The sequence below is a fragment of the Chlamydotis macqueenii genome, chromosome 6 (assembly GCF_036417535.1).
Source record: "Chlamydotis macqueenii isolate bChlMac1 chromosome 6, bChlMac1.mat, whole genome shotgun sequence".
NCBI lineage: Eukaryota > Metazoa > Chordata > Aves > Otidiformes > Otididae > Chlamydotis > Chlamydotis macqueenii.
The window spans coordinates 21,351,515-21,374,684 of record NC_141561.1 but is presented as its reverse complement, the minus strand read 5'-3'; the positions used below and the strand labels follow the sequence as shown (position 1 = coordinate 21,374,684).

Sequence of the window (23,170 nt, the reverse complement as noted above, 5' to 3'; positions counted from 1 at the left end):
TAGTAATTTGTAGTTGGTGTGATGATTCATATACCAGCTGGTTGCAAATGCAGGCATTACAGTGTGAATACATGTCAGTTTACATTCCCTCACCCTCAAGTATTGGCATGTGTTTCTTTGACCAGGTTTTTGTCAGGATTTTTGTCAATAAAAGCAATTGTTTCCATATAGCATGAGCAGTATGAGTGCCCTTTAGCAAGTGAGTGACATGAGGCTCATTTTAACAATATTATGTATCTTTCAATGAAGTACAGAGTAATGGTATGGGAAAAAGCTCTAAAGAACTTCTGCTTTTTTTTCATCCCTCCTTAAAGCGGAACGCACTTGCCAGTCTGGTTTTACAAAATGTCAAAGCACAAATATTTGCATTCCTCGAACGTATTTGTGTGATGGTGATAATGACTGTGGAGATATGAGTGATGAGAGCCCTACTCACTGTGGTAAGTTAATACAACCTTGGTTACTTTTCTTGTACTTCAGTAATTTATTCTGCTGCTCTTTATCTTTGACATAACTCCAACTGTTCTCAAAACATCTACTCTTGTAATACTGAAGAATTATAAGGTATATGCATTGTATTATTAGCTCTCAATCATCTAAATCATGCTTTTATCTAATAAAAAAGATAATAATTTTTTGACCATTCTTGTACAGCATTTGAGGAATCATTCCTTTTGTTTATTCTGATCTATATCCTTCATACTTTTACAAGGTAATTGGCATTTAAGTATTATAGAGAGTTGGCTTTTTCTGCAACTTTAACATTAGAATATTTTTCCTTCTAATACAATGAAATTATATACAGTCTCAAATGTAATTTCTTCTAACTCTTTTATGTAGTTATGTTTGCCTTGGTATATGATTCATTGTTCATTGTAGCTTCCAGTTAGTGTATAAAGGTGTCTACTTTTTGATCAGCCTTAATTACAAACCAGCTTATCTTTGCTAGTACAGACATTTTTTTTAGGTAGTAGTTAGGTAGTACTTTTCCCATACAAAATCTTTTACATCAGTTTATAAAACATAATGGATATTTTCAGATAATGATTTATTTCTAGTATTACCTGAATGAATTAGTTTTGTTTTCACTAGTTTTCCTAAAGTTACCTGCCTTGAATTAACTATGCCACAATTTTTCAAAAATATGGGTTCAAATTTTCTAGCCAGAATGTGGCTGCTTTTATCTATGGACCCTTATGTGTCAAAAATATGTGGCTGCATATACAGACATAGTGAGTCTTGTGCTGTTCGTGAAAGGTGTGCTTTGTCCCTTCTGCTGTTTATGTCCCAGCAGCACGGCTGAATTACTTAAATTGGGAAGTGGTGAAGGGCAAGAAAGAGAGAGAGAAAGGGAGAATGGGAGATGAAAGAAGCCCCAAGACATTAATGAGCAATGTGTTAATTGCCTTTGATTTCCATCATTAAAGAGATGGAAGAGCAAGCTAAAAGGCTGAACTGGGTCTTTTTTGGTAACTTGAAACCATCAGAAGGTACAGGAAAGTATCTGTAACTGCTGAAGAAATTATCGAACCCACTATACATGCCGGGATCAAGGGACTCGGCCAAAGTGCAGAAGGAATATTTGCAGTGTGCTTAGCTGGAAATATTCAGTGTTACAGTTTGTTCATCACTACCATTAAGAAAAGATTCCTACCTGCAAGTGAAGAAAAATCAGTGGGAGAACAAGGAAAGCATTATCTACCATGAGATATTACTTCCTTACTGCACATTTGATTCTTTGTAAAGCATGGAGTCTGCTAACACCTTGTTTGGGCAGTGGAGAAATGAATATACTGGACTGCGGTCATTTTCTTGTGCACAAATCTCAAGTATAAATGTAGAACATACTTAGAGTTGCTGCATGCAATCTTATTTCCAGGGCAAATTCTCTCTACTTATTAGCTGATATGTATACCCAAGGAGAGAATAAAGCCCATTTTTTTTGCATACAAAGGTCGAGCTAGTTTGTACAACGAACTCTTTGCGGATAGGCTGTGAAAAGACATCCTTCCTAGCATAATTTTTTCTCTTTCTTTTTTGGGATCTGTAATATTTTTGCATAACATGGACTCAAAAGCAACTTAAAACAAGTTGGAAAGGTAACAGAAAGAAAGAAGTCATACATAGGTTTTTTCTTCCAGTCTCACTGACTTGCACAAATAGTGAGTTTCGTTGTACATCGGGACGTTGTATTCCTGCTCATTGGTACTGTGATCAAGGAATAGACTGTGCTGATGGCTCTGATGAACCTGCCTCTTGTGGTAAGTTTACACTCAGAAGATACAACATGATGGGTTATGGGAAATCAGTAGTTTCTCTGGTAGGCAGCAGCTTGAATGCAGACTAGGTAGAAAATAAGTATCTTCTGAGGTTTATTCACTGACTCTAAATAATCTGAGTCACTGAGTAATTCAAGTCTTAAATACTTAAAGCTGTGTATGGAATATGAAGGCTTTTAATTGCCACAATTGGTTGCTTTTAATATGATTACTCTTAATGTATGAGACTGTGATGACGGTGAATCAAGTGATGAAAAGTAGCAAGTATTTTGATATTGTTTGGGGTGTAAAAGCAGATGTCAGGCTGTACAGGAAGTGTGCATGCAATATTGCATTTGGGGAAAAAAAAGACAGGACATTGCTGGATTTGCACCTTTAGCTTAAGAAAATGTCTGGCAACTTGTACCTTGACTATGTTACACTTAAGCTTCTGTTTTATTTTTCTCTATAGTAAGATTGTCCCTAAACTATCCTCCTCAGTAGATTTTCATGGCAGTGCAGGTTAGTTTAACAAGCAGCATGATTGTGTTCATTTTTAAGTGCCCCAAGTGCGGTCTTGTTCAAGTGACCAGTTCAGATGTGATGATGGCAGATGTATCCCAGCAACTTGGATCTGTGATGGTGATAATGACTGCGGGGATATGAGTGATGAGGATCAAAGACATAATTGTGGTAGGTGTTTAATGCAAACAGATACCGCACTTTGTTTGTTTGTCCTGCAGGTGTGTTTTAGAAAACAAAAAACTGACCCCAAACTCCAAGCCTCTGCCAATTTTTCTATCCATAAAGGTGCACATTAAGCATGAGGCACACTCTTCTTGTACCTTCATTTTCATTATATTGAATTAAAATTGAATATTTTACTGGTTAAATAAAATAATGTTCTAATTTTTTTGAGTACTTTCCTTTGAATTGTTGAGTTCAAATGGAGATATAATTAACCTGGGTTGTTTGTATGATCTGTGGAGCAATAGCAGCTTCAGTGGAGATACTCCTAGTCACCATGTACTACATCTTGTGCATATGAATAACCATGTAGTTTTGGCGTAATTTCTTTAAAATTAGTAAGCAAAATAAATGTAGCTGTTTAGAGGGTGAACAAAGAAAAGGTGTTTCACCAAGCCTGGTCCTGCTTCTTGATTCTTTTAGCAGCAGCTGGATACACTTGCAGTCCTTGCCCTTTTTTTCACTGCAATGGTGCTCCCTCTGTTTGCTCCCTGGAGCACAGAATACCTTGAAGAAATCAGGGCATAGAGAGCCTAGGCCTAATACCTGTTCAGCTCTGAGAAATCTGGCCAGATGTGTGAAAAGTTTATAGTGAGAATCCAACAATGTCCAGAGTTCTGCACATGCCAGCATTGCCTAAGGAATCCTAAAGTGCTTGGCTTCCAGTGAGCCTCCAGGAAGAGCAATGCTCAGTGGGAATGCCTGTGAGTTTGGTATATGAGAGGGTGCAGTGGTATCTATCTCTGCATGTGCAGCAGAGCGTGGTTGTATTGTGGATTACAGGTGGATATCCAGGCTGTCTGTGTGCAGCGAGGGAGGGTGTTATGGACACGGAGTATATAACTTGGTGTGTCAGTGAACGTGCTTTTCTTTCAGCAAACCGCAACTGCACAGCAGCAGAGTTCACATGCACCAACAATCGACCCCCACTCAGGAGGTGCATTCCTCGGGCATGGATCTGTGATGGTGATGCTGACTGCAGCGACGCACTTGATGAGCAGCAGAACTGCACACGAAGATCTTGCACAGAAAATGAGTTTACTTGTAGCAATGGCTTGTGCATCCGAAACACATATAGGTTTGTAACTACCTAAGCCGCTGCAGAAATTATTAAAATTTGTTTAAAATGAAGGAGCTAATTCAACCTTTTTTTCACACTATTTAGTTGTTAAGTAGAATTGGATATTGTAATGAAACTATTTATCTGCTCTGCATTCATGCATTAATTTTAAATTGAAAATGCTCTGGAATTTTCTGTGTTAATATCGCCAGTGCTCATCATTAGCATTTAATCCTTTTTTATTGTGTCTAGTGACCTCTCCTGGGGTGATTCTGTTCAGCTGGTAATGCATACAGGGAATACAAGCAGGACTCACAGGATCAGACTGTAGATAATATGACCTTGATTTCTGAAAGTCTCTTCCATTGGAGCCAATAATATCTCACCTTCTTTGGAAATCAGGAGAGTGTATCTGTTCATCTGCCCTGGAGGTAGTGATTGCCTTCTTATATTTGAAAAAAGTGTTTGTTCTTCAGATGCGACAGGCGGAATGACTGTGGTGACAGCAGTGATGAAAGGGGATGCATCTATGAACCATGTCAACAGCACCAGTTTACTTGTCAGAATGGGCGCTGCATTTCCAAGGCCTACATCTGTGATGGGGATAACGACTGTGGTGATGAATCTGATGAGCTGGAACATCTCTGTAGTACGCCAGAAGCGACCTGCTCTCCCCATAATTTTAAGTGTGACAATGGAAACTGCATTGAAATGGTTAAAGTCTGCAATCGATTGGATGATTGCTTAGATAATAGTGATGAAAAAGGATGTGGTATGTGTGGATTTATTTGTACTGTGTTATCTAATTTAAAATTCTTAGACGGCTTTAAAAAAAATGAACTCTGAACACAATTGCTTTTAATTACAATCCTATCTATTCCATGTCTGTCTCTCAGAAGCATTATAAGAAATGTATATATCTAATTTTTTTGTTTTAATTAAATCATACTTATTATATATTGTTTTAACAAACCATGAAAATAAGATAATTATACAAAGTAAATATAGTTTATACATTGTTACATATTGCCCTTACATTTCCAGAATACACCATTCATAAGAGTGTATTTTGCACTCGGTGTGTTTGGCGACAGACCTCAAAGGTGCCAGAAAAATTTTATATTAGATTAGATTATTTTCCTTGCTCCTTTATTACAGCAGCCCAGATTTATATTCAGCGTTTTCAGGGGGTAGCAGGGAGAGACAGACAGAGAGAGTACATTGGAAAATGACTACACTATTTTCTCTGCTAGCCGGTTCCTTGAATAGAACTCCTTTCCTTCCCCAGGTATAAATGAATGCAGTGACCCTTCAATCAGCGGATGTGATCATGACTGTACAGACACACAGACAAGCTTCCACTGTTCTTGTCATCCCGGATACAAACTTATGTCTGATAAACGGACTTGTGATGATATTGATGAGTGCAATGAAACTCCATCAGTATGTAGCCAGATTTGTGAGAACACAGCTGGCTCCTACATCTGTAAGTGTGCCCCAGGCTATATCCGGGAGCCTGACGGAAAAAGTTGCCGGCAAAATAGTAATATCTCCCCATACCTTATTTTTAGCAATCGTTACTATCTGAGAAATCTCACAGCAGATGGCCAGTCTTACTCTCTCATTTTACAAGGACTGAGAAATGTGGTGGCACTGGACTTTGACAGGGTGGAAAAGAGGTTGTACTGGATTGATGTGGGGAGGAAAGTCATTGAACGAATGTTCCTAAATGGAACAAATAAGGAGGCAGTGATAAGTGATGATGTGCCCAACGGGGAAGGTATCGCTGTTGACTGGGTTGGCAGGTAAGAAAATATGTTTTCTGTCTTTCTGGGCTACTAAGGAAATTATGCGTGAGGGAGTTTACATTAGAGTTTTTCTCCCACTTCATATGTAATTCCCGATGAGTGCTGAAATAGTTTTGGATTGTGGATTGTTTTACACAACTGCTCTGGAGTTGTTTATCAGCCTCTAATACATTACATAAAACTTTTATTTAATTGCTCTCATATGTAGTATACTGAGGTTATGTCAGTTCTCTCATCAATAATAAAGTAGTGCATATGACCCTTGGGAAAAACTTCTTGGGAAACTGTTAATGAACAGACTAGACAAGCAGGCAGATGGGATGTTACATGCAGCTATGTGGTAGCGATTCTGAGCTTGGGCTCTTTATTCCTTTGCTAGCAGTTGTTGGAGTTGGGATACAGGCTTCACTCTATGCATAAACATATGTTACAACAGGTAACTAGATTCCAATGAAGTAAGTAATAATAAACATTAATGAAATTTAGCTCCTGTACCAATGCGAAGCGCATGTTTCTTTTGCTCTTGAAATAACTGACTCTCAACAATGTAACCCGCATCATTTGCTTTAAGGAGGGCAGTAAAAGGGTGAGGTAATTGGAAAGTGCTTTGCATTATGATAATTTTAAAATTGCTTGCTGTGTGTCAAAACGTAGTCTGATTTACCCCCACAGAAACTCTGTCCTTATGTGGTGCCCTCTCTGACAGTGTTCTTGGTTGTGTTTCATCAGGTTTTGTTTCCTGAGTGTGGTACTATCAGGATGAAAATTTTAAATATCATGGATCAAACTCTGTGAAATAATGAGAATGGTTCAAAAAGTCACATTTGGAACTTACACGAGAGTGTTTATATGAATATGTCAATATAATAGTTTTTCTTTTTGAAGCACTTTGTCTCTAAACCTAATGATAATTAATGTTGCCAGCAGTCCCAAACACTTTGTGATTTATTGAGAGATGAGTGAAGAACCCAGTTTCAGCCAAAGTGGTCATCCTGCTCCATTACTAATAGAGTTGCTGAATTATTTAAACTACCATTAGTTATGTCTTCAGTCAGTTTTTGTTTAGGTGTTTCAGAAGGGCTGAAGGACAATACATGGTAGATGAGGTTTTCTGCTTGCTTTCAGTACAGGGAGAGAACTGGAGGACACGACGAGCTGCAGGTTGGGGAGGACTACCTTCTCCTCCTCCTTGGTGGGAATGGTACTGCTCAGGGTGGTGTAGACAGAGACTGTGTCTGTCAGGCTATTTCTGGAATGACCCTGTAGGTGCTGGAGCTGACCAGCTATGCAGACAATTTCAAAGTAGCCTACTGCAGTTCTAGCTAAATGCTTTGTTTTGTTGCAGACTTTTAAAAATCATCACTTCAGCTTGCATGATTTCTTTGATGACAGCGATGTATAATTCCTGGGCAAAGTAATAGAAGTGTTAGAACATTCTAGGCAAAGCTTAAATTAGACCATCAAACTACTTAGGAATTTTCTGGAGAACTTGGCAACTGTTCTACCTGTTTGATGAGGGTGGAGGTGGCAGCATGAAACAGATGGTGATTGTCTCCAATACTTTACAGCCCTGGTCACAATCCATTCCACTGCATGTCTGTTTTCCTGCTCCTCTTTGCTGGCCATTGTTGGTAGGAGAGGAAGGGAAGAGAAGTGGGGGTTAGGAATTTATAGGCAAGTGGCATATTATTACTCAACTGAGCAACTGCAAGCTTGAATTTCGGAGCAATGACTGTGGAGGCCAGTCTGGAGCATGGTGTAGAAGAGCTGTTGGTCTAGTATGTGTGTTCTTCCTTTACAGTGGATATATTGCTTCTAGGGGAAAAAAAAAAAGTGAAATTTAAGATGCTATGAAGCAAAATAAACAAACAAAAAAGGTAAATAAGAGTCAATAAATTAACTCCAAATCATTTCAGAAAATTGTACTGGGTGGATGCCTACAAAGATTGTCTCTATGTCTCTGAACTTGATGGAAGATTCCGGAAAAAACTGCTGGATCGGTGTGTGGATGCCAACAACACTTTCTGCTTTCAGTACCCCAGAGCAATTGTTGTTCATCCAAAATATGGGTATGACATTTCAAGAGTGCTTTTCCTTTCTTTTGCAAATAGTCTTGCACTGTCTTTGAAAATCTGAAATTAATTTTGTCTGCCTGCACATAGATTTGCTTGGCTTGATCTTAGTTGCAGCTTAGGAAAAATAGTAGCTTGCTGTTTGTAGATATATATGCAGGGCTGTCAGATATTATTGAAAGTGGAATTTGGTTCCATGTGGACAAGAAAGTTTTGATTGCATGGCTAAAAAGGTTGATAGATGTGCCTTGGCAGACAGTGGGGCTGCCAGTTGCATTCGTTAAAGACAATTGTGATCACACAATTGTCTGCTGTAGCAGTTAAAGTAACAAATAGATTTACCTTTTTCTTATCTTCCTCAATCTGTGCTTTAGTTCTGTTGCAGGAAAGACTGTATTTGAGGTATGGCTTCTAATATTTGCTTCAGTGTATCTTTACTACAATCCTAACTATAAGTATTTATTTGAACAGACAGGTTTACTGGACAGACTGGGCAGATCGAGCCTATATAGGACGAGCAGGCATGGATGGCAAGGAGAAGATGGTGATTATCTCTACAAAGTTAGAGTGGCCCAATGGACTCACCATAGATTACACGAACGACAAGCTCTATTGGGCAGATGCCCATCTAAATTACATTGAGTACGTACACAAAAATAATAAAACAACTGAATAATTGCTCATGTCAGGTTGCAGTGGTGACATTTATAGATACTGTAAGCACCGTACATATTTCTACTTACTGACTCTTTAGGAAACCAGAGTCAGAAAGTCTGGAGTAGTAGGCGATACAAATCACTAGATGAGACAGTAGTCTAGTTTCTGCGTTTGCATCCTAGGTCCCACTGGAAGTGATCCAAAAATTATAGTGAAAAGATTCACAGTCTGTACTCAAATATGCAGCTTCTCTGGGTATACAACCTGAACCAAAGCGAAACTGAGTATAAGATCAGTATTTTTTTTTCTGATTCTCTTGTCTCTACCTATGGATAAGATTTGGGCTGTTACTAACTAGTTATGTACTCATTGGTATACAAATCGTTAGAATATGTCTGAACATTTGTCTGTAGGTATGACATGGAATTTTCTGCTAGCATATGGGGTTTTTTTTTTAATCAAGAAAAAACTATTAATTGCTTCTAGTGTTAGAAAATTTCTACTTAAGTAAAAATGAATAACTAGCATTCTGGTTCTTGTCAGGGCATTGAAATACTTTAAAATCAATCCTTTCTATTTATATTTGTATTCATATTTACATGTACATTTAAATTTATATTTACTTCTATTCTTCTTTACATTCATTCTTCTGGCAGCCTTTTCTATGCTGAAGTCTTAAAAATGTCTTTTTGAAATATTAATGTCTTTTTGTGTATTAACTATGTGTATATTTTGCTATCTTTCTTTTTCTCTCTTGTATATAATAATTTCCCCCTGTAGCAAGATGACAGTAAAACCGTGAAATCTTATTGAAGATACCTCATCAGAGGAGGCTCTAAATGGGAAAAATGTGTAAAATTTAGGAATATAGGAGGCCTGTCATTGTCTTAAGTGTACCATTATTACCAGTCCAAATGATCCAAGCAAGCTAGTCTCCTGGGTGACAAAAATAACTTGCTATAAGGCAGTAAATGTGCAAAATTTCATTGGACTAGCTGATATGCTTCTGTGGGAAGACTGTATATTTCAGTGACGTTCCTCTATTCCATTTATTTGCCTAAAATAACCTAGTTTACTTTCCTGCATATCTTAAAATGAATTAACTGAGGACAATGCTCTATCATTAGGGACTAAAGAAGCTGCAATTCCACGTTGCACGATCCTGGTCACCAATAACAAAGTACCATAAGCACACATAATAAAGATGTGTAGATGTTTTAGCATTTATCTGAATGTTTTGCACATATTTTTCTTTGTGTAGATACTCTGACCTGGATGGACATCATCGTCACACAGTATATGATGGGACTTTACCTCATCCGTTTGCAATAACGATTTTTGAAGACACAATATATTGGACTGACTGGAACACAAGAACTGTTGAAAAGGGAAATAAGTATGATGGATCAGACAGGACTGTTCTTGTGAACACTACACACAGACCATTTGACATCCATGTTTACCATCCATACAGACAGCCATTTGGTGAGAAAACAGAATTAGATTTGCATTTAGAGGGTCAGCGGTTATCCAGAGACGGTAATTGAAAAGGGTCTTGAGTCCACTCAGCTTTTGCCTTTGCCAAGAGGAATAAAATGTACAGAGTAAATGTAGGCCTCTACTTTACATTTATAAATTGCCTTTTCTTTGAATAGCAATGCCTGGAAATGCGTAATTTAAAATCAGTTCCTAAAATGTCACGGCTTAATAGCCATGTATATCCTGTACATGAAATCATACATATTTCTCTCACTAAGTACCTACTTATCTAGGTTTTGTTTTTCAACTTATTACATTTAAGCTTTCAATATAGTTTTAGAGGAGTCTATTGTAGATTGAGACCTTGGATTTGCAAAGTATGTTAATATTTATTCTTCTGTTTTACCAGTTAATAATCCTTGTGGCATCAACAATGGTGGTTGTTCCCACCTTTGTCTAATAAAAGCTGGTGGTCAGGGTTATTCCTGTGAATGTCCCGATAACTTCATGATAGTACAGTTTGGCAATACAGCCCACTGCCTTCCAATGTGCTCTAGCACCCAGTTTCTCTGTGCAGACACTGAGAGGTAAGTCCACTGCTCACCATCTTTTTTTTCAGTGTCTTTTTAAGGATATATTTCACAGTTTAGTATCTTCGAACGGGCATAAAATTAGGGATTCCTTCTGCTCTCACTATGAGTTTGTTGTGTGCTTGCAAATACAAAGCCAGGACCAGACAGGCTTCCATTTTGGAAAATACTTCTACACTCATTGTTTAGAGAGTACTTTTTTTCTTTTCTTCCTATTATATGACATTGCTAATGTAGCAAAGTTTGAGTTGTGAGAAACATGTACCTCCAGAAACTATTTTCAGTTGAATTCACAAACCTGGAACTCTCTCTTTTTTTTTTTTGTACATCTTTTACAATGTAGCTGTTTCTGCTAAATATATACTGTCTGCCATTGGCCCAGGAAAGCCATTTAGCTGATGTGGGGGCACATTTCTGACCCTTCTTCTGACAATAATAGTGGAGGGAAAGGAATGGTGTGATAAGAGCGATTGTGCTGATATTGTATCACTCTGGAGCCTGTGAGGCAGGGGTGCTTATTGGGTGGCATTTTGAAGCAGTAATACAATGATAATCCCTAGTGAAATTCTTGTGCTAAAGTTCAGGTGAATTATTAAAATGTTACCTCATGAAAAATCCAATTGAAGATTGATTTTAAAAAGCATGAGAGATGGTTGCCACAAATATACATAAAAATTAAATCTGTACTAGTTTGCTGTGAACTTCCTTCTAGAGGACTACCAATATGATCTGTTTCTGGTGACAGTATTTTGGTTTGTTTTGTTAGCATTTGACACATGAAACAGAAGACATGAAATTCAATATGTCTTGGAAGTTTTGAGAAAACGCTGAGACAACGCTGTCTTTTGTGCTGTAAAAGGATGGTTGTATATCTGAAGGGACACATCCTCAACAAAGAAAACACTGTTTTCTCTTTGTAGGTGCATTCCTATCTGGTGGAAATGTGATGGACAGAGGGACTGTCGAGATGGCTCTGATGAGCCCCCTACCTGTCCACACCGATACTGTCCTGTTGGTCAGTTCCAGTGTAATGATGGGAACTGCACAAGTCCACATTTCTTGTGCAATACCCAGCCAGATTGCCATGATAGATCAGATGAAGATCCTGTACTTTGTGGTATGTTACAACTAATAAATTTAAGTGTTTTGCCAGTACAAAATGTGTAAACGATGTATAAATTTCAGAATCATTATCCCTTTCTTACAGATGAAAAGGTGAGGTAGACAGATGCAATCTTTTCTAGCCTTGCACCTGCTAGAGGAGTTCACCTCAGTGCAAAAGCAGGGTAAAGGAGAGCAAAAATGTACTATATCAAAATGTAAACATTTTCTATACCTTTGAGACAGATTTGGACTGGTGTAAATTACAATCTGAGGTATAAAATACTGGAAGCAGGACCTACTTTGTTTTGTTCTGAGTAAAGCCATGGTAAGTATGAGGAATCCAAGGCTTTCTAATGCCCAGGTCAGTCTACCAGGTGTGATAATTTTCCCTGTACTCTAGAGCTTTGTGTGATGGGACAAAATTGTTTTACTGTCTGCATTGCACAAAATCCAGTGCATGTGGGAAGATTTGTTTTGGAGGGCTGTTTGTGATGGTAGTATTTTAGAAATATAGCCTAATTATGCTTGTGGAATAATGTTATTTACATAAAAGCCTATGTTATTCCACATACATACGTCTAATTTTAAAAAGCACATCCTTAGTTCTCTTTTTGGAAATAACGTAGTTCTGGCAGTTGCAAACTTAGTAACATAAAGGGGAGGTGTGCGGGGGAAAGCAGCGTGGTTGTGTAATTGATAGTTTCATTCCCTTCCATTAGCAAAGTGTTTCTAACAATGACAGAACTAAATGCAATGTCAATTTTACCTGAGTTTCAAATAGCTAAGCATTTAATTATGGCAAAGGGGAATATTAAATAAGTAAAAATGTGGCAGTTGCATAATATATCACTGGTTTTAATGTACCGGGTACAATAAAAGTCAGTTTAGGTCTGTATAATTCTGCTTATTGTCTCATGCATGGGAATAGAATCCTTTAGTCTAGAAAATGTACGGAAATCATAATATACAGTTTCCTCTTGAACAGTTTGGCAGTATATGTGAAAAAGTATTAGGGTGGTGTCCAGTGAGACAAAGTCTGGAAGCAGAGATCAGCATTGACTCCCGTTTTCATAGACCTTCAGAGCTACCCCAGTTTGCCTGCACTGCTAACACCAGCTTCCAATGCTTTGCTCTTTAGAAACAGAGGCTGTACATTTATAGGTTGTGGAGCTGTTATTAGTGTGGTCTTCTGCTAAGTTTTCTGACATGTTCATTCATAGTCAGAGGAACAGGCTCATCAGGCAGTGTACATACATCTAAGTTGGTAGCATGGCTGTGTGAGGGATTTCAGTGATGGTCCGTGTAGGGCCACTGTGGGAAATTACAAGCTGCACACAACTGTGAGAATGTGACCTTGGAGAGGGGAGCTAGGAGGGTTGTTATCTCAGAGAGGGGAACTAGGAGGGTTGTTATTGAGCAGGATGTTGCTGCTATCCGGGAGCCGCTGTTAGCCAGCAGGGCACGCACTTGGCAGGCCTTGCTGCATGTGCTGGCCACGCGTGCATCAACACCTGGCCAGTACTCTTCCACTGAATCTGCTGAGGGGATAAATAGAGGCAGCTCAGAGTGGAGGAGAGAGAAAGAACCCAGAGCTCACTCTACGAACAACAGGGGTCACCCTGAAGGTGCTGCGTCTACCTCCCTTCTCTGCTCTGACCCTGCTGATCATCGTCCTCCTGCTTGGTGGTGTCTCCGGCTTAGTTGGGGTTTTAAGACTCTCATAAAGGGAAAACAATAAGCTGGTAACTGCTTATGCTAGGAACTGTAACTGCTCATGCTAGTAACTGCTTATGCAAGGCTATAATAGAGCAATAAATACTGTTGTGCTTTTAAATATCATATGTTGGATGATCTTTGTGCATAGGAATCCTACAAACCGGTTACAATGGCCAGAGCCACAATGTCATTTAGCTCCCCTGCGAAGTGACTGGAGCCCTGCCTCAATCATGCTCAAATGCTGGGTTTACTCCCCTCTGCTTTAGGGGATGATCATATCTCTTTTGCTCCTAGAAAAATGTAAAGTCTTAGTGAGCTTGTCTGAAGATGCCTGTGCCATGTGACATTAGAAATCTGTACCTTAACTGGGCAAGTAAATGTGGTGTTTTAAATTTTTACTGGCTTTCTTTTTTAGTGTAGACATGATAACTGCTCAGTTGACATAACAGCGGACCATTCCTGTAAGTTTCAGTATCGTAACAGCCAATTTGTATTCTTTCAGCTAATCACCAGTGTGAAACTCATCAGTGGCAGTGTGCCAATAAACGATGTATCCCAGAAGCCTGGCAGTGTGATACAGAGGATGACTGTGGTGACAACTCGGATGAAGACAGTACTTACTGTGCCAGTAGAACCTGTCCCCCAGGCCAATTTAAATGTGACAATGGCCGCTGCATCCCACAGTCCTGGAAGTGTGATGTGGATGATGATTGTGGTGATAACTCTGATGAGCCACTCCACGAATGCAGTAAGCACAAAACTGTAGTAAGCTGCCTACACTGTAGTGCAGTAAAAGCAGAGCAAACTGCTTTACTTAATTTTCCTGAGGTTGAAAATTAATTGGAAAGGAATATTTTTTTGCAAGCTACTTGCAATCATGTAGTAAAGTTTTAGAAAACATAGAGGCTATATGATAATTTGCTACCTTCTTATTCTTGAAGGGGAGAAATCTTATTTATGCTGGTCAGATTATCAAGAACTGGCAGTGTCTCACTCTGACTTGCTTGAAGCTAGCAGCATCCTTTTCTTGGCCCCTAACAACGCTTTGTAAAAAGGATATATATGCTGATCTATTGCCTATGTGGAAGCAGTGAATGCCAGCTCACCAATTCTTTACCTTACTCCACTTCGGAGCATGACATAAGTCATACTTTTTACAAAAACAAAGTAAAGTTTCATTTCTTGAAATGGTGATAGGCATATAACTTGGAAACAAAAGTTTACAAGGAGAACAAACGCAGAGCACAGTATGGCCTGTGTTTAACTATGTGCTTCAGCTTGTCTCTTTGAGTCACTGGCCATCTGGAAGAACTTGTGACCAAGTTTTGCCATCTGAGGACAAGCTGCCTCCTCTGGCTGCCAGGTTTGGGGCTACTGTTACCAGCTGTAAATACTTCAGGGAAAAACACACTAAATGTCATTTGAACCTGTCATGGATTTGTAGCATATGCAGTATACAAGCAGCATAGATTGGAAAATATAGTTAAATCAGATACATTTAATGCTTTCTCCTTTACAATATTGAAGTTAACAGCTCTATTAAGTAGAAATAATAACTATAAATCATAACAGATTTTGAAAGGCAGAATAGCAAAGAGGACAGTTTAATGGCTGAGTAACGCAACTAACTTTGACAACTGCCTCTTTCAGTGGGCCCTGCCTATCGGTGTGATAATCACACACAGTTCAGCTGTAGAACCAACTACCGTTGCATACCGTTGTGGGCAGTGTGCAATGGGAATGACGACTGCAGAGACAACAGTGACGAACAAGGCTGTGGTATGTTTGGAGAAGATTATCATTTCAATATAACTGTGTACCTAAAATGTTTCTCCAATTTACAAGCACCTTTATTTTCTGAAAGTCTTCAGTAATAATGTACCTGGGCATATTTTGTTTGATATCAATTAATTACCACGGTAGTTATGTGTCTTCAGGAAAAATTATATGTGCAGAAATTCATTGTGCAGCTTACATATTTATGAGCTCTGAAGATCAAGATTTTATTATTTTGCTCAGTGTGTAATCAGATGAGACAGGAAATACTTTTACTTGAACTGAACAACTTTAGACAATTAAAACTGTCAATGTTTTCTACATTTACTTAACTTGCCTCCTGTGCTGGTGAAACCATCAGTATGGGAAGTATGATGATGCTTTCCCAGACCCTCATATTTGTGTTGAAACCTCTCATACCAGAACCAGAAAAGACTTCAAAGTCTAATACACCATGAGGTCAAGATGCCCTCCTTTGACAGCACTAAGTTTATCTCTTTGTGTTTCCATCTCGGTTCTGTATAGTTATTTCAGCTGTTTCTTAGTCATTTCCAATTACTTGGCCCAGTCCATGGCATGAACTATCTACTTCCATTATCTTCTGTGCATTCCATCTTATGCAAAGACTATGCTAATGTGTGCTGTTTTGTTGGTGAACTGTGTACACTGCAGAGGAGATGACTTGCAGTCCTTTTGGAGATTTCCGTTGTGACAATCATCGATGTATCCCACTGCGCTGGAAGTGTGATGGAGATAATGACTGTGGAGATAACTCTGATGAGCACAACTGCAGTGAGTTCTTTTTTGTCTGTCATGATATAGCCCAGCTTTGGACTTAACTATCCTTCTATTTCTTATGAGAATGGAGCAGACAGCTCTCAACTGTGACCATTCCATTGTTTTACTCTATAGCCTGTATTTTCTTTGCTGAAATACCACAGTGATGTCACAAAGAAATATTTTTGATACATAAAAACAGTGAAAAATCCAGTCATTGCAATAACACAAATTCCCGTTTTCTCCTAAGAAATGACATTGGAATTCTACCCTGTGTACAAATGTAATATCATATAGTTCCTTAAATAATGTGAGTGTCTCCTTTATTATTTTTTTTTCCTGATTTGGAATAAAAATTACTGTATAATTCTGTGATGAAACAAAATCCACAATGAATTTCCTTTTTTCTATGTCAAGAGGGACACAGAATGTTTAACATAATTAAAGAATATTGGGGAGGATACTGTTTTAACATCATTTATTTTTAAGGATTATACCACATTATCTGGCCATGTTACTTTTGTCTGGTTTAATGAAACAGGTGTGGATGTTTAAATCTGTATTGGGGAACTTTTCATATTTGTACATTCATTTTAAATGAAGGTCCTCGTGAATGCACAGAAAGTGAATACCGTTGTGACAATTTGCGCTGCATTCCTTCTCGGTGGATCTGTGATCATGATGATGACTGTGAAGACAATTCTGATGAACGTGACTGTGGTGCGTATTGTCTGGATGCTGCCTCTTATAACCTCGCTGTTTTGTTTCTAATGTGTTAAATTATTCTGCAAAATGGGAGATATTTTATGGGAAGAATCTTTAATGGAGCAATGTTGACTAGATCACTTTAGTCATTCCACCAAAAGTAAAGGACACCACAGTTTTAATAGTCTGGGATTTTGCAGTCTTTTTTAGGATGTTGTTCTCAGAAGTAAACACTTTATCTGGATTTGAACAAGAAGATATTTCAGTAGTTATTTTTTGAATCTTTTCAGAGCTGAGGACCTGCCACCCAGGTTATTTCCGGTGTGATAGTGGACACTGTGTTGCAGAGCGCTTCAGATGTGATGGAAATGCAGACTGCCTTGATTTCTCTGATGAAGCAACTTGTCGTGAGTTTCAGGCTTTGCAATTGGTGCTCCTTGAGCTCACTTCCAGAAAGATTTGCACTTTTCTCTCTCTTTAAGTGAAATGACTTCTTAGAGGTATAGAATTCTGCAACACTCAGTGATCTCAGTAAAAATTCAGGATAAGTATAATACTTTGAATCACTTTTTTAATATAATAATGGGTTGACGTCTCTTACCGTGATTGTAAAAACATTCCTAATGCTAGGAAATTAATGTGTTTACAAGGTCCAGCAGAAGATATGCATGTGATTGAATCAAAATTTTTTGCTATCCCACAGACACTGCAAGATCCACTGTTTCAGTTGTACTGTATTCTGACAATGTTCTGTAATGGGATTGTTTTTTATAATGCTCAAAGATATATATGGTTTCCTAAAGTACCAGTGAAGCCAAGGAAGTAAAATGCTTTTCTGTTTCTGTCTTCCTTGTGTGTATTGATCTACTGTGAAAAAACATCTGTACATTGTAGTTTGTGTGGAACTCCAGCTTCAGCTGTTTACTCGGGAAGTATTGTTCACAGTAGAAAAGAAAATGCGACCTCTGTGCTCTGTCTGTGCTGACTGACCCTGACTTCTTAGGTGATATTGGAGTGTTGGTTCTGACTTATAAGTTCACATGATTCTAGGCTTCTGTATTCAGAATAATTCCCTTCTCTTCATATTGATATCAGGGCAGTTCTGTACATCTTACCCTGTACTTAATTTTAACACCTGTGCTTTAAATAAGAAGGGGCATCTGCACAGTAGGACCTTTAATTTTTCTGATGGTAACCACATCCTGGATTTACATCGCAACAGTTAATCTTCTAGAACCTGAATTACACATTTGGCGTTTCTTAAAGGGAGAAAAATATGTATGAGAAACCATTGTAAGGGCAAGGATGTGGTTTATTTCTGTAGGTTGGAAGAGTCATATTTTTCATTTCTCTTTGTTCTAGTTCAGGTTTTTTCACAGCTTTTACAGAATCTGGGTAATTTTTTTTACTATACTAACATGAGTCCTTTTGGAATTAGATATCTTAGGTACTCTTTCAGTCATTTACGTTTTGGTGCACATTATTTACCTTTATTACTGAACTAGCTTTGTCAGTAATAAATTCAAGAAGCATTTGTTAAATGAATGACAGTTTGTTTTCAAAAGCTCTGAGAGTAACTTACATTCTTTCGCTAGTCATTCAAACCTGAATTAATTACATTAGAGCTACTAAGAATTCCTCAGTCCTTGCAGTCTGTTGTTGCTGTAAATCTTTGCAGTGCCTTATATTGTATCTCCTACTATGGAAAGAAGAGTATTGAAAAAATAATATCGTGTTGGGCTGAATATTATTCAGGAAAACCTAAAATTTTCATTATAAATGAAAATGTCATAACAATTTTCTGTTCTTCAGCAACCCGGTATCCTAATGGTACATACTGTCCGCCCATGCTGTTCGAATGTAAAAACCATGTCTGTATCCAGCCGTACTGGAAATGTGATGGTGATAATGACTGTGGAGATGACTCTGATGAAGAACTTCACCTTTGCTGTAAGAGAGAAAAATTATATTAAAATTAACAATATGCATAATAAAATCTCTAATTACAATATAGATAACGAATAGAAAATAAATTTTAAATATTTTCTTCTCACTGGATATTCTCACAGACCTAATTCAGGATGAGTGCTGAGAATTTTGCTTCATATGCATTCCTACAGTATGTTTCTCACTGCTTTGCAGATGTTTGTATATGTGGTTATAAAAGTAGGGAGAAACGTATCAAAGAGATAAGGACATTATTTCACATTTTCAAGTTGGTTATCTAAAATAAGAGCATCAGTTTACAATTAAATATTAATTGAGATAACGTCTATTCTCAAAGGTACTGCACTTTTAAAGCTCTCACTATAGTTGGACATCTTTGTAAATATAGTTGAGGACTCTTGACTTTAGCTCTAAAAATGAGGTGTTGGAGGTGCTACTTAAACAGTTTTTGTTAGTCATGCATGTAGAGCCACTTAAATAGCATGTTGGATTTTCAATCAGTTTACTTCATAAACAAAGCTAGAAACTTCCGTGTAGTCACAGGATATGCACTTAGCCAAAGATGATACAGTCTTCTGACAAACATTTTGTAGTGGCCTAACATACCGTCATCAAAATGTGGAGAAAATATTCTTTTGTGGAGAAATTTCCCACACCTTTTTTATCTGGTAACATTTGTATTTTAAGTGATTGGGATAATTTGTGACTCAATGATATGAAGTATCAAAGTGTGACTGACTTGATCTCTGTGGTTTCAGTGGATATTGCTTGTGACTCTCCATTCCGCTTCCGATGTGAAAACAATCGCTGTATATATAGTCATGAGCTGTGCAACCAGGAGGATGACTGTGGAGATGGAAGTGATGAGAAAGAGGAACACTGTATGTTTACACAAAATTGAGCATCAAATTCAGTAATTGTGATGTACTTAATGTTTAATAATACCAAAGGATTATAAAAATGTCAAAATTAAACATAAATTATGAAAACTAGAGCTCAGTATGAAATAATTTAAACTATGATTATTGGTACTACGTATTTGCAGCTCTCCATACAGGTAGCAAAAATCAGCAAACATTTGTCTGAAAAGTACAGAACATGGTTTTCAAAATTGTGTTGTATTTTATTATGAAAAGCAGCTAAATTTTGTCAACTTATTATGAACTCCACTTAAAGAAGAAGAAAGTTTGGCTGGATTATAAAGTAAGGATGGGATGGATAGCTGGGACTTTTAAAATAGAGAAAAGAGTACTTCTGAATTTATGGCCCTGAGATACATGTAGCAACAGTGTTGATATTTAGGCCCAAATCCTGCAGAAGCTCTGTTAATATTCAATAGGTTTTTGCCCTCAGATATCTTTTGTAGTTCTCATTGACTATGTTGATTTTTATTTTATCAAGTTTAATCATATTTTTGATTATAAAATCATAGAATAGTTAGGGTTGGAAGGGACCTTTAAAGGTCATCTAGTCCAATCCCCCTGCAAGGAGCAGGGACAGTTGTTTAATGATATTATTTGCTAAATATTTGTTAAAGTATATTAATAGATTTGTGCTATTAAAAAGAAAGTTCGATCAGCTATTAACAAGAATAATTTACCTACTGACTTTATAAATGGAGGGGCTTCTTTCAGTTCATGGGGATGTGACTGGAAGTCAGGAGGCCTCAGTTGTAGTTTTAGGTTTATTATAAACTTCCAAAGTCACTCTAGCTGTTATTTTACCAGATTGCATCAGCTTCCTCACTAGCAATGTGGAATAATGCTGTCTGTTGGTATTGTGTAGCTGAAACTGTGACAGAGGAGTTTTTCTCTTCTTGACTGTAGGCAGAGAACCAACCCCCAAACCTTGTACAACTGAAGAATTCAAGTGCAGTAATGGAAATTGCATTCCTCTACATTATGTCTGTGACAATTATGATGACTGCGGAGACCATTTTGATGAAATGGGCTGCAGTAAGTAATAATATCAATAGAATACAAAATTGAAATGCTAATGAAATAAAAATTTCTGAAACTGATAACAATACATGTTTCTTCTTGAAGAGCATACTAAGAAGTATTGATTTTTAATTAGCATGTGCTAGGATTATCCAATTAGCCATGGGAATATCTTCCTTTTTCTTTTTTTGGGGGGGAAAATCCTTTGAAATTATCACTCTGAACAGTCCCATTTAGGCGTAGAGTATTTATGCATCACAAAAAAGGGTTTGATCTTGTTTTTGATCTTGTTTTGAAATGGGTTGCATTATGGAGGCAAGAACATACAGATATTTCAATCATAATTGCAATTGGCCAACCTATGGAATCATTCATGGGCAGACTCTGAACAGGTATAGGTTGCTTTAGCCCTGTAAAAACAAGAGTATATTGAGGTACCTCTATCTTCCTGTTTACAGACACGACCACAGAATTCTATAAGGACAGCCAGTCCTCAGGCTCAGGGCCCTCTCGGATCCTCTTCACAACTTTTATAAACTATGCCTTATAAATTTGCCAACATCTATTTTGATGCAAAAGTTCTGACTTGAACTTTGAGGCAAGAAAAAATATTCTCATGGAATCTGGAAAAAAATAGAATTCCTAACTTTTTATATCAATATATAGACAGCCGCAGAGTGATAATATGATCATGTACTTGTAATTTCAATTTGTCAGGCTTTGATGGCTTCAAGTGAAAGTGTGCCAAATGGTGCACTGCTGATTTACAATCCAGCATGCTTGCAAAATGCAAATAACTCAGAAGCCTATAGTGCAGTCCATATTGAAGCAGCTGGTTTCTTTGTTTCACGTATCACTCCAATGGTCTTTAGGCAATATAACCTAGTGCAATGACTTGATGAAAATATGAAAGTATAAAAAGGATATGAAACAGTGCAAAACAGATGCCTCTGGCAAGTCAGCGTTCTACTGTTTGGGGATAGATGTGAATGCAGATCAGATGGTAACACTTGTAGCCTTCCCAACATCAAATACCTGTGTTACAGAGAACGTAGAAAATCTATGTATGTGTGCTTGTGTACAATGAATTTATGCTTCTACATGTGTATGAAATTGAGCTGTTTAAACTTAATTTAATCAGCGCTGGGATGTAGATTTATAAAGGAGATAATCCTCCTTATAACTTTTTTTTTTGTTATAATAGAGTAATTTACATTTTATATTTTTTTTTTTCTTCCAGATCCTGGAACAGAGCGAACTTGTGCAGAAAATATCTGTGAACATAATTGTACCAACCTGAATGAAGGAGGCTTTATTTGTTCCTGTAGACCAGGGTACAAGGCCAGTGAAACTAACCGAAACTCCTGTGATGGTATTTTTAATCTTCTAAATATCTTCTCATGATAAGTGTTTGGTGATCTGTAACTTCGTCATTCTAATGTGACTACCCATCTTTGCATTCTAATAGATTTTTTATACATTTAGCAGATGCTTCCTAGAAAGTTTTTCTGCTGAATCATGTATTCTAACATGCAGACCTCATTCAACAAAGAACTGATTCCACAGTTCAGACTTGTTTTAAGCTTTTGATGGCTGTAGGTGTATGGTTTTGCTTTACTGTATATAGATTTTGTCACATCTTTGCAATCTGAGGTACAGAAATTAGCTGTTTTTTTTTTTTCCCTTATTAAATGAAAACTTACTGAAGGTTGTACTCTCCTTCTGTTCTGCTCCAAAATAGACCTCCAGTAAAGGTCTGTTGTGCCATATTTTTGCCCTGGTTCTGTGCAGATAAAATACAGTGAGGAGTCTACCCAAAGGCCATTGTTTGTGGTCATGCAATGTAGTACCTTCACAGTTACCATTTCAGTATGTTCTGATGAGAACACTTCTGGTTTTTATTCACAACTCTTGTGGACAATTTGTGTAGTTTTATTAAACATGATCCAACGCCACCCCTCCCTTCCATCCTGCTATTGTTTCCGAGGACTATGTATCTTTGCTTCAGCGTTTCAAGAAGGCTTTGCTCTTGCATCCCATTACAGTCATGCCTCATATTTTGTCTTTCCTTAATAATTTAACATACAAATACACAATTAAAAAAATGTATCTCTGAAAAGCAATCTGATAAGCAGGAGCAATGCAGTTTTTAGCAATCTATAGTTAAGACATCTTAAACAGTAGATGAGCGATGAGGAGTTCTGTTAGATAACAGCTGCTGATGTTAAAGATCACTTATTAGGTCACTGATCTTTTAGAGTATGTTGGGAAGGGATGAACCTACCACTTCAGGCAGTAAAGGTAACCAGCATGTGGAAGAAAGAGATTAAGCTCTAGGTATCTTTTCTCTACTTATGACTAGATATCAATGAGTGCGAGATCTTTGGAACATGCACCCAGGACTGCAAGAATTCCAAAGGAAGCTATGAATGTTTCTGTGCAGATGGCTTCAGGTCTGTGGGTGATCAACAAGGGAAACAGTGCGCAGCTAATGGTATGTTAACTGATAGCAAGATTGACTGCTACTTGTAAAG

General features: G+C 37.7%; 1 protein-coding gene across 3 annotated transcripts in view; it reads left to right on the top strand.

Moving 5' to 3' along the window:
- Positions 1–23,170, top strand: part of LRP2 (LDL receptor related protein 2) — a 127,877-nt gene that overhangs the window by 82,575 nt on the left and 22,132 nt on the right. For all 3 annotated transcript variants that reach the window (XM_086750574.1, XM_086750572.1, XM_086750575.1), the window contains 21 exons: positions 315–440; positions 2,142–2,261; positions 2,820–2,951; positions 3,882–4,083; positions 4,542–4,837; positions 5,354–5,870; positions 7,790–7,942; positions 8,417–8,587; positions 9,864–10,087; positions 10,491–10,668; positions 11,592–11,788; positions 13,994–14,239; positions 15,142–15,270; positions 15,940–16,059; positions 16,648–16,764; positions 17,040–17,156; positions 18,562–18,699; positions 19,455–19,577; positions 20,523–20,651; positions 21,877–22,008; positions 22,999–23,130. In XM_086750574.1, coding sequence (XP_086606700.1) covers positions 315–440; positions 2,142–2,261; positions 2,820–2,951; positions 3,882–4,083; positions 4,542–4,837; positions 5,354–5,870; positions 7,790–7,942; positions 8,417–8,587; positions 9,864–10,087; positions 10,491–10,668; positions 11,592–11,788; positions 13,994–14,239; positions 15,142–15,270; positions 15,940–16,059; positions 16,648–16,764; positions 17,040–17,156; positions 18,562–18,699; positions 19,455–19,577; positions 20,523–20,651; positions 21,877–22,008; positions 22,999–23,130 — 3,699 coding nt within the window. The remainder of the gene's footprint in view (positions 1–314; positions 441–2,141; positions 2,262–2,819; positions 2,952–3,881; positions 4,084–4,541; positions 4,838–5,353; positions 5,871–7,789; positions 7,943–8,416; positions 8,588–9,863; positions 10,088–10,490; positions 10,669–11,591; positions 11,789–13,993; positions 14,240–15,141; positions 15,271–15,939; positions 16,060–16,647; positions 16,765–17,039; positions 17,157–18,561; positions 18,700–19,454; positions 19,578–20,522; positions 20,652–21,876; positions 22,009–22,998; positions 23,131–23,170) is intronic.